General features: G+C 38.0%; 1 protein-coding gene across 1 annotated transcript in view; it reads right to left on the bottom strand.

The window, feature by feature from the left end:
• The window catches only part of LOC145674581 (uncharacterized), a 476,266-nt gene extending 464,553 nt beyond the window's left edge, over nt 1-11,713 (bottom strand). The window contains exon 1 of the mRNA XM_081744773.1: nt 11,258-11,713. Coding sequence (XP_081600899.1) covers nt 11,258-11,413 — 156 coding nt within the window. The 5' untranslated portion in view covers nt 11,414-11,713. The remainder of the gene's footprint in view (nt 1-11,257) is intronic.
• Between the last annotated feature and the right edge of the window lie 315 nt (nt 11,714-12,028).

The following is a 12,028-nucleotide window of genomic DNA, read 5'->3' as shown; positions in this document are numbered from 1 at the left end:
GCCGGATGTTGGTAGTGACAAGTTGGACATTCAGGTGGCCGTTGGAGATTCTGACAAGAGCGTGTTTGATTAGGTCCTGCGCAGTACCCACAAACTGGCGGAATTTTGCAACTACTAGTACTATGATTATTGTAAGTCTAGCAATTTACGCATCGCACAGGAAGAGGAGCGGGGGAGCGTGAGGGTTCGACTCTGTTCCGACGATGATATATGTAAGCGCCAATAGTAAGCAAGGAATCGATGGTATTTTGTGAGGAATTAAGAACACGAACAATATATATGGCACCATTATTGTTACATATACGTACTGCTTTGTGAATGGTATGACCAGCGAGTGAATGGTATGAGTTCCTCTTGGATTTCGTAATCAGTGTGTGGTGTATCAACCCCACGGATCACGACAGACAGAAATGGCAGGCGTTTGGGGGTGGCGGTTGTTTTTGGCGTGCGGAAGAAACAGAAGACATCGTGGCATTCTTGCCAAATATTTCATACGAGGCCTTATTCCTGTTTGTGGTGAGAAACTGCGGATCTGTGGATTTGAAGATGTAGCCATTTCTAGCTTTGATGACTTCTGTGATTGGTATACTTGGAAGATATTTCCGAATTTGGAGAGTTATGAATTTCTCATTGCTATACTTAGTGTCGTAGTGTTGTAGTAGAACTGAATGAAGTATGGGTTTATTAGAAGGTTTGTTGATAGGCAAATGTTGAGTTTGATGGATTGGAGTAGAGCTCATATCACCGGTTTCCATGTCAGAATTTTCTGAAGCATTATCTTTGTGAGGTTCTTTGGCTTGATACTGTCAGCATAGAGTTGCTGCTGTCTTTGAGACCTGAATCTAGTGGATACATTTGAAGCAGTGGATGCAGTTGAACTGCACTACTGGGTTCGCTGCCTACTACCCTTATCCTTCCGCTTGACCACCTTCGCGGTCGAAGCGGACGGAGTGACAAAGACAGGAGGTAAGCCAGAGTGGCATCGATCCACCAAGGACCCAGGATGAGCATCTGAATCTCCCATCGCAAATAATAATAATAATAATAATAATAATAATAATAATAATAATAATAATAATAATAATAATAATAATAATGTGTGCTGGAAAGCCGTGGCGTTTGACAATCAAGAGATGAATGATGGAGTGGAAGTTGATGAAGATATTGAAAGTAGGACAACCCGTTCGGATAGCTGTCCAGGGGAAGCAGGTCCCTTGCCTCGATCTGTATAACCGGCTGCCCTTGGCTTGATCAGTCTGACAGACAGTTCGCGCAAAAGAGACAGAGAAAAAGCTCAGGAGCAGGAAAAGGGTCTTTCAAAACTCGTCACTGTTCACTCAGTGGCGCTTCACAGCAAAACTCTGGGAAAGTATGAATAAAAACGTTTTTTCTACCGACCCACCATCGGTGAGCAACTACCCGAACAGGGTTACGCCCTCTGTAGGGGAATAAAAATGTCTGATCTCCAACGTTTAACTTTTGATTTCAAACCTTTCATTTACGGTTATTTCTGATTTCCGTTTAACAAAGACAAATATTTTCAATAAATTATTGTGTTCTTTAAATTATTTAAAAAGATCTTGTTCATAAAGTTTATATTTAAAATCATTGTTCAAAGCCTTTGTATTTTATTAAGCCTTCTCCAAAATCAATGCAAATGAACTGTGCAGCCAACTTTGTAGTTCTTTTAAACTATATATTGTGAACGTTTATATGTTTGTGGCCAATCATTTCGACAATGAGATCTCGGAAACTACACGCTCTGCCGTTTTCACTGATCGCTTGCAAATTTTGCGTAGATTGTCCAGTTCTAATTGATTTGAAAACATGACCACTATTTCTTTATTACATTTTTACGGGAACACTGGAAATGTTGAAATTAAAAAAAAAAAAAAAAAACTAAAGTACTATATCTTACGCATTATACATTCCAACACCACATTATTGTATATAGGGGTTGTATATGTATCAGGCGTTTGTTTCATGGCCAAATAATAATGAAAAAGGAAGTATAACAATTTCTTCAGTCTAACATGAATCTCTATTTCTGGAGTGTTTTGCCCAATGAACACCATATATAACTGACATTATAATTCATGTATATGTAATGTATTTGCTTATTAAATACTGCATGCAAGAAGAAAGAAAACACTGGTCATACATGAATTTAAAACTCCAACCGGAAATAGGCCCAAATCTAGCAAACTGTGCGAGATATTGAAAAAGTAATCGAAAAAAAATCTCCGCTTTACGGTATCTCTTGCCGACTTTTATCAACTTATTTCACTTGTGTCTGTAAACGGAAATGTACAGATGTGAGAAACAGCAAGGAGATTCATGCTCATACGTGAATGATGCGCTGTGTAGAGAACGCAGGTTCAGCTAGTCTATATAATATATATTATATATATATATATATATATAAAATTTAAAATCAGTATGTTTGTGACACTAAATCTCCTGAACCGCCTGATCGAACTCGATCAAATTTGTAACGGATGAGGTTCGAGGCTGGGCTGGTTTTAGGATATTCAGTTTGATTGTAGAACTGAGGGTTGGGGGAGGGAGAGGGGGTATAAAATAAATAAAACTTAATAACTCCTGAACCACTCAACCGATCTTGATCAAATTTTCAACATATATGAGGTTCAGGCCTGGGATCGTTTTCATGATTTAAATTTGACGGAGCAACGTAGGGGAGAAGAAGAAGGGGAGATATATAAAAATCAAATTATATAAGACTGAAGGTGACTATTTTTGGAACTTAATAACTCTTGAACTATCCGACCGATCTCAATCAAATTTTCAAGATACACGAGGTTCGGATCTGGAAATATTTTTTACTTTCACTTTAACAGTAAATTGAAGGGGAGGGGAAGGGAAGGGGACGTATAAATAAAAACTAATAAAACCTAAAAACTTCGAACCACCCAACCATTCTCGATCAAATTTTCAACATATATGAGGGGCGGGCCTTGGGTGTTTTTTATCGTTTCACTTTGAGGAGCCAACTTAGGGGAAGGGGAGGGAGAGATATATATATTTTAAAAAATAAAATTAAAATGCCTTCCTTTCTGACTTCATCACTCTTGAACCACCCAACCGATCTCAATCAAATTTTCAAAATTCATGAGTTTAGGGGCTGGGACTATTTTAGGCTATTCACTTTGACGATAGAACGTAGGGGAGGGGGAGAGCGAAAGAAATTTAAAATGATCAAAAATGACCGATATTAGTGCTGAATCCATAGTTTTCGTGATCGATGAGATAAACAATGACACTTCTGATGCTGTTTAAATCCAAGTTCAGCCCTGATAGTTGTGGAGAGGGAGGGTACAACGTAGGGGAGGGGGATAAACATTTAAGAATGATCGAAAATGACTAATATTAGGGTCGAATCCATAGTTTTAGGAGTAGCTGAGATTAACACTGATAATTCTGATGCCGTGTGCCGCAGCACGAAGGAGGGGGAGGGGGAGCTATATATAATGATCGAAAATGACCAGTATTAGTGTCTAATTGACAGTTTTCGGGATCGTTCAGATGAAAAGGGATATTTCCGATCCGGCTTAAATCCAAAATGAGCTCCACCACTTGGGAGAGGGGGAGAAGTAGATATATAAAAATGATGAAAATGGCCACTATCAATGTCGAATTTATAGTTTTCTGGGTCGCTTGGATCAACAGTGATACTTTCGACCACGTTTAAATTCAAATTCAACTCTGGAACTTTGGGGAGGGGGAGGAAGATATATTTAAAAATGATCTTAAAAGACCAATATTAGTGCTGAATCCACATTTTTGGGCTCTCTGAGATGAACGGTGACAGTTCCGATGCCATGGCCCGGAACATGGGGAGGGATCGTATTATATATATATATATATATATATATATATATATATATATATATATATATATATATATATATATATATATATATATATATATATATATATATATATATATATATATATATATATATATATATATAGATAGATAGATATAGATATATATGGTCGAAAATGACCGATATTAGTGTTGAATCTATAGTTGTTGGGGTCGCCGAGATAAACAGTGACACTTCTGATGCTGTTTACATTCAAATTCAGTCCCGCATCATGGGGGAGAGGAAACGGAAATACATAAAACTGATCAAAAATAACCGATATTAGTGTCAAATCCATAGTTTCCGGGGTCGCTGAAATGACCAGTGACACGTCCGATCCTGTTTCAAACCAAATCCAGCCGCGCAACTTGGGAGAGAGGGAGATAATAAAATGACCGAAAATGACCAATATTGGTGTCGAATTTATGGTTTTCGAGGTTGCCGAGATGATTAATGATTTCAATGCCGTTTAAATCGATGCCATTAAAAACGAGAACAGGATATTTGACGGGTACTAAACACATGAGATACGGAGTTGTGCATTTACATTTTCATTTCAACCTAGCGAAGCGGGTAATATATGTTAGTTTTATATATAAATAAAACCCATCCCCGAGTTTGGAGCTCTTAAAAGCAGCTGTAAGTAGCAGTATTGTAGAGGGAGTTTGGCGACGGGTATATAATTTGAAGTGCTCACAAACTACCTCTATAAAAATTGTTACAGAAGCACCGCAGGATTCTAAAACTTGGGTATTTGGATACGGCACATACTAGTTTCTAAGTGAAGTCTTGAACCGATTCCTGTAGGTTCCAAAGTATTGGATCTATGGACCTTTAAAGTTCATTTTTTCATGTATTCGGCAGCTTATAACTCCGATAGGAATCATTTGTGCACCCAGGTTGGTCTACACTTTTTGTCTTATCTTGGTTTCAGAAATCACCTCCCAAATGTTGTCAGTGTTGTTTTGAAACACCCTGTATATTCCCTTCCTAGTTATCTGGAAATGGGTACTACAACAACAAACTATTTTGGAGACAAAGAAAACCGGTTTCGGTGAAAAACCGGTATGTCTGTTATCTTTTTTCTTCCTAAGAACTGGTTTCAAATTTAAAACGAGAAAAATGCTCCGCCCATACTGGAGACTGAAATCGGGCCAAGAATTATTCTTATTGGTTGGTGATTATTTTTTGACAGAGAATTTGTTGAAAATGCCAAACAAAATGCTAAATTATGTTCCTCGGTTCTACGACGCCACTATAAGTGCATATGGCACCATTTTTATCAAACATTTTTGAAGCGACGTACTATCTCTCGGAATCAACCGTCATTTGTGTGGCTGCCTCCTCTGTCCCACGATAATTTTCGTGAAATGTATCATATTTTATTGAAAGTCACGGATGTCTTGGTCTAGCTTTTAGGAAAATGTACGTCTAATTGTTTGATATTCGTCAAGAATGAAAGTGTGAAAGGCATAGGCGTCCCTGGCGGGGGGACGAGGGGGTCGCGTCCCCCCAAATATTTTCCAGTACAAAATATTCAATATTTCATTCTAATTTAATTTATTTACTAACGACAGAATAACAAATAAATAAATAATAATAATTATATTTATTTGGAATATAATATTCAGGCTGTGGAACGATTACATCAGAGTTCCTGATATACTTTCGGGGATCCGTGAAGGTAAGCAGAAAGGTAACAAATGGAATCGAAGATAATAAATAGGTTGGGCTAGATAGCACCATTTTAATCACTTTCTTCGATGTCCTTCCCAAATTTTACATGCCAGAGACGCTAGTGGTGAAAGGAGGTAAAATCAAAACAATATTGCGAGTTTTCACAATTATGTATAACGTGATAACGAAATAAGTTTCCAGTATAACTTTGGTATAAAAAGAAAGAAAGAAGAAATTGACACAATTCGACGTACATAGTCTTTTAGGGCTTTAAAATCATAACCACTGTTTCGGGTTGTCAGCGGGTTGAAATTGGTCAAAAATAAGGAGATAAAATGTTGTCGTGATAAACCCACTCTGAATTTGGAAGCTGTTTCGTCAAGAACATAATTTTCCACGGTAGTTTTCGTAAAGTTATTCAATTTTAAAACAATACGGTATACTTCTGCCTTCAGCCTTGTCGGGTCTGAAATCCCCCCCCAAAAATAAAAAAAGAAACGAGGTGAACTCACACTTCTCCAATCGAAACACAATACATTCCAACGCAATACAATTTTCGTTGAAAAAATATCCGATTTTTTATTAAATAAAGCGTGTGTTTTGCATGAAACTTAAGATATACTCGTAATGTTTGAGGTCCAAATAAAGCGTAAGGATGAAGACATCTCGCCTTTAAAATAAAAACTGTTTAACTATATCTTTCCTAAAAATCATAGGTTTTAAACATTTTTTTAAAAAATTTTCTCAATGAAAATGGTATAAGCCAGTCGCAAACCCAGAAATTTTTGTTGGGAGGGTTACAATACTTCAAGCCACTATGAACGGCTATTATTCCGTACCCGAAAAGCCGATAAGTAATTGTAAAATACTTCCACCTATATTTTCAGACATAAATTATAGAAGTAGATTTTTTTATATAAGAGAAAAAGAGTACAGATGAAGTGTATGATCCAATTTCCATTGTATGTCAATCATTTCCCTGCTAAACAAGTAAAGTTTGATTGAGGCAGTGGGCAAATGTATGTTGAATTAGGAAGTTTTGGGGAGACCCGAATGCGGTGGACATCTCCGTGAGTACACCCCTAGTATTTAAGCTTTCTTGGGGATGTAAGGATTACACATTTGTTGGTTAGTAATGAACTTTCTCAACGGAAATGTGTTGTAAATCCTGAACATAAATACAATATTTTGTTCGTTTCTACTCCGCACGACAATATTTGTTAAATTAGTACAATCCGCATTGTTTACGTTCGAATTTGCTATATTTTAGCAACAACGGAACGGGGAAACTTCATAAACAATGATTTCAAAATGAAAATGAAATGAAATCTTTGAGTTTCATGTCCCATGGTTATGCCGATTAGGCTAAAGGAGACGGTGATGATGAGTAATAAATGAAATGGTGGAACAAAGAAAGTGGAAGGGAACGGAAGAACCCCGAGGGAACCCACGCACATAGTGTCTGTCCACCATAAAGTTCACTTGGCGGGGACTGGGATCGAACCCTGGACCCCAACGCTCTACCACTGAGCCACCTCGGTCCCAACATGAATTTTAGGAATGATCCAAAATAATGGATTAAAAGATTGCCAATTTGGCCAAAAACTTTAAGAATGATCAAAAAAAAAAAAAAAAAAAACGCTTCAAAAGCTTGCGATCTTGGCCAATAATTAGTTTCTGGTTTAGGGGCGACAAAATTTTTGAACGGCCCCTAAATCAAGTTTTCGTATCTTTTACGGAATGAGTACATCATACTCAGTTAAGTGATAGTTTGGGTTTGGCTATATTAAATGAAGTTCTCCAAATATGGGACGTACAAGAAAATTTTTGATTGAAGGCAATAGGGCCTATATAGGATTCCTTTTAGATTAGGGGCCACAAAATTTTTGAACGACCTCTAAATCGAGGTGTTTTTTTTTTCTTTTAACGGAATAAGCAGATCGTGCTGAGTTAAGTGATAGTTTAGGTTTGGATACACTATATGTAGTTCTCCAGATATAAGGCCTACAAGAAAATTTTTGCCTGAAATATATTGGATCTTTTCATCCAATCACAGACTCGTCGTAAATTAAAAGAAGATTTTAGAAAAGAGAGAGAGAGAGCGAGAATCAAATAATTGTAATTTTCTGAAGCATGGGAATACACAGTAACTCAATACCGGTTGGCATGCCGGTGCGACCTGAAGCGTTGTCTGTAGCGGGATTGAGTTAAAGATGGTACGGAGCTCGACTAAAAATTTCCAGATGAACGAGATCGAGATTTCTCCGTGTCGAGATAAACTCAAGACAACATCAAGTCTTGGGTCTCGTCCCGAATATTGAGAGAAGATTACTATAATTACATTTACTCAAAATCTATTTTGGTGATAAGGTGATAGTACGATTACTTTTAAACGGCTGCAATCATACGTGTATAACATGGGTGTACAATAAGGTGGTCCGAAAAAAAAATATGCACAATTGATAAATTCAAGTCATAATACAGCGGAAAAGTTGCGAATTGGGGACACTGAAAAGAAGCAGAAAAAAAGGAAATAAAATATGTTTATATCTTCCGGTCGCGCACGTGCTCTAAACTCTGCCGAATAAGAAAAAATTCACATTTCTACGATAATTTTTATCGGATTTAACTTTTCATTATTTAAATGTAATAGCTGTAGTCAAATCTTACTTGAACCGATAATGATTTAGAAAAAAAGGTGTTCAAGTTGGGTAAGGTATCCCGCTCGTGCATCGGCTGTCAATTCTTACAAGAAGCGCCTATCTTTTTCAAAATTGACAGCCATTGCGCTATCGGTATACAGCGATCGATTTGAGCATTGTTTTCTAAATTATTATCGGTTCAGGTCCCTGGTTCGATCCCAGCTCGCGCCAAGTCAACTTTGTGGTGGACAAACACCGTGTGGGGGAGTTTCTCGGGATTCTACCATTTCCTCCCACTTTCTTCATTCCACCATTTCATTCATTATTTCAATATTACCGTCTCCTTTAGCCTAGCCATCATAAGCGTGGGACGTAAAACTGAAGGATTTCATTTCATTAACGGTTCAAGTAAAATTCAACTACAGCTATTAGATTTAAATATTGACAAGTAAGTATTCGCAACATTTCCGCGGTATTACTTTTAAAAAAATGCATTTTTACGACCCAATCTAGTGTACAAGGTTTGAGGGCTTCTTTTTCATTTCAGTAAAGTTTGGCGGTGTGTTGTCCGTTCAATATCCCGCTACAAAGAAGAATGCAACAATAACAATGGTTGATACAAACCACCGTGGGTTATCTGTCATGACTTGCTGGTCTATAAGCAGACCATAATCGACAGTGGCCACCCCTGGTGTATAAAATGGTACATTTTGTTAATTTACACACAATTTATTTAGAGGCGAGATCGAGACAACAGACAACGATTTTCGACTCGACACGAGGAGACACCAAGACTGATACGAAACGGTAATTGTCAACTAAACCGAGAACAATTCTATATCCAGTTATGGTCTTAATTCTTTCTCTAGAGAAAATCCCACTTAAATCTTATCATGAATTGTTCCTTCATCCATTCACTTATTTTTTTCATTCATTTTTATCATTTTTCCCTCAACTGAACGGGTAGAACAGTACGTAAAACATAATAATTGTAACGTTTTGTTTGTATGATTGTTCCTTACAAAAATTCACCCTTTTGCCTTGGTATACTTGTAGTAGCTCTAGGAAAGAAACCATACGCTACTCAAACTTGTGGTTGCTTATTATCTCAGGGGTGGATCCAGCGGAAGCGATGCTCCGTCAGAAAAGGAAACTTTCTTATTTTATATATAAATAAAACCCACCCCAGAGTTTAGAGCTCTTAAAAGTAGCTCCAAGTAACAGTATTACAACCCACCGCCCCCCCCCAGAAGTCCGTCCTGGATCCTCCTCTGGCTTATCTTAAGGAGAAAATATGAGAATTCAAAATTTATGACAAAAACTGACCATCTTAGGAGCCCCTCATCTTACGCAAATGAAACTTGGAATATGAACTCAGCATTTAAAAAAATAAGTTTTTTCTTCCCCAAAGCTTTCGGTTCGTTCTGAGAGTTGTTTGGACGCTAGCGACATCTCTTGGTATCAGGTAGAAGCCAACACAGCTAGCGATAACTATTAGCCTGACTTTGAACTATTAAGAATTAGCATGAAGCTTGCATTTACAATACGGATTGCGAATATCCAAATATTTTCGCCTACATGTTTATGCAACTGGTAGCATATTAACGTTACTCATAGACTGAAATGTTTTTCAATAATAAACAGGATTGGACAGATACCAGCGTTTTCAAAAATTTCACTTATAAGGGGTAAGGGACAATTTCTGTTAAAGATTGAAGTATCTTACATGAATTTTGGAATGTAGATAACATCTGAGTTGAGCTAGGTTTTAATCACTTCACTTTGATTGAAATATGCATCCGATGGCGGAGGTTCCATAAACCTCATGTCTCCCTTGCAAAGAACGGTTACTTCAGCTAGTACTGAAATGAAATGAAATATTTCAGTTTAGCGTCCCACAATTATGCTCTTTAAGCTAAGGGAGACTAAAATTGCGATAACTGAATGACTACAGAAAAATTAGTGAAATGGAAATATGATAGGAAACGAGAGTACCTCGAAAGAAACCCACAGACAAGAGATTGTCCACCACAAACTTACCTGGCCGAGGGTCGAACCAAAGACCCACGCACCAGAGGTAAATGCTCAACCACTGAGTTACTGTATCCCCGATAGTACTAATAACAAAACAAGTCATTTCCTTAATAATAATAATAATAATAATAATAATAATAATAATAATAATAATAATAATAATAATAATGTCAGTTATCAACTCAAGGCTGACAATAACTGAACCCTATCATGGAGGAAATGAAGGGTATGTGGAAGTATACGGTGTATACCTACGTTTTTTTTTAATTTAAAAGGCATACTCACTTTACATCAGGGATATAATGAACGGTATATAAGGATGGGTATATACCATAGTTTTGAAAACCGTCGAGCTTATAAAAAAAAATCCAATAAACCACTGAGCCCAATTAATAACTCAAAGAATTTTAAAAGGAAAGAGAATTTATTGTTTACCTTCCGATGTGTTACTAGGCCTATTAGTAATGAATAAATAAGTAATATTCATTATGTATAACGTAAAAATTTTGGCGTCCAATTTCGTACTAATTTTACAGAAAATTCTTACAGCGTTCATAGCAGAAAATGTTCGTAAACTGGTTATGTAAGTTGGACAGAAAGTGTAAAACAAAAATGGAATAACGTTAGTTTTTATCACGTAAAACACAGAAGCGAATGGTAACTTGAGCGGCCTGTAAATATATCGCTCATGTAAACCATAGTAATATACACAACATAGCCTGCCTCTGAATCAGAATTAATGTAAGATCCGAAACTCCTATAACGAGGATGGAGTTAACATATGTGTTTCGGAATAACTAGGACGCGTATGGGTAGTTTATAGGACGTAACATTAGCATATGAACGTCTGTACTTTTGTGGGCGCTCGACTGAGTTCATTGAGGAAGGAAAGCGGGCACATCTCGTAGTATATCAATGCAAAACTTTCACGGACGTTCTTAGGATTGCTATGTGCATTCTAGTGAGGACCAGAGGAGATGCCTGGTACATGACCTACAACAAGTGCATGGTACTTACCTCATCGTCCTCATCTTCCTCCTCTTCCGCTTCTTCTTCCTCTTCCTCACCCTCCGACTCATCTTCTTGTTCATCCGATTCGCGTCGTTTTCGGTCCCCACCTACACATGTGATTCTGCGGAAAAATCTTCTCACAGCCGAACACACGTTTTGCATGGCACCGCGGGGTAGTCGTTCGATTTGTACGTGGGTCCTATAAGCCGGAGGGTCAGCCAGTTGGAGACCCGCGCATCCCGTAGGTCACTGCTCGTAATTTTGCAGTGGGCCTAACAGTACAACGTCTTCCTGGTTCCCGAGCCTTACTACGGCCCTCTCATGACTGCGAGAGAAGCACAACATCTGCTTGAGAGAAGGGGAAACAGGCAATGTTGCCAAATCTGTGTGTGTGGAGAAAGAGTTAGCCAAGAGAGCAAGCGAGACACTGAATGGCAGGCTTCCAGTAACAATACGTACGACTTGCGGGAGGAACTCCGTTGCTCTCACACATCGCCCTCTCATAAACCCCGGTGAGTGCGAGCCCAGCGCTCCACAGCGGCAACAAGCCGAACTAATGTCACCACTTCAGAATGAGTGTGGGCGCGCCAGCGCTCACAAACACATATATGCATATGAGCTCACGCACACACGTTCCCTACTTCCGTAATTCATTTCGTCTTCTTTAGCATGCTCTCACAGACTTTGCTTACGGTTTTGCTCCCATACTTAAATACGCGTTTGCGTCTCACCAGCTCTACTTTGTTCATTATATTTCTGTTTGACTGCAGTTCATTT

Source organism: Thermobia domestica, chromosome 17 (genome assembly GCF_964235325.1).
Source record: "Thermobia domestica chromosome 17, izTheDome1.hap1.1, whole genome shotgun sequence".
NCBI classification, from domain to species: Eukaryota; Metazoa; Arthropoda; class Insecta; order Zygentoma; family Lepismatidae; genus Thermobia; species Thermobia domestica.
This window is presented reverse-complemented; position numbering and strand designations above follow the sequence as displayed.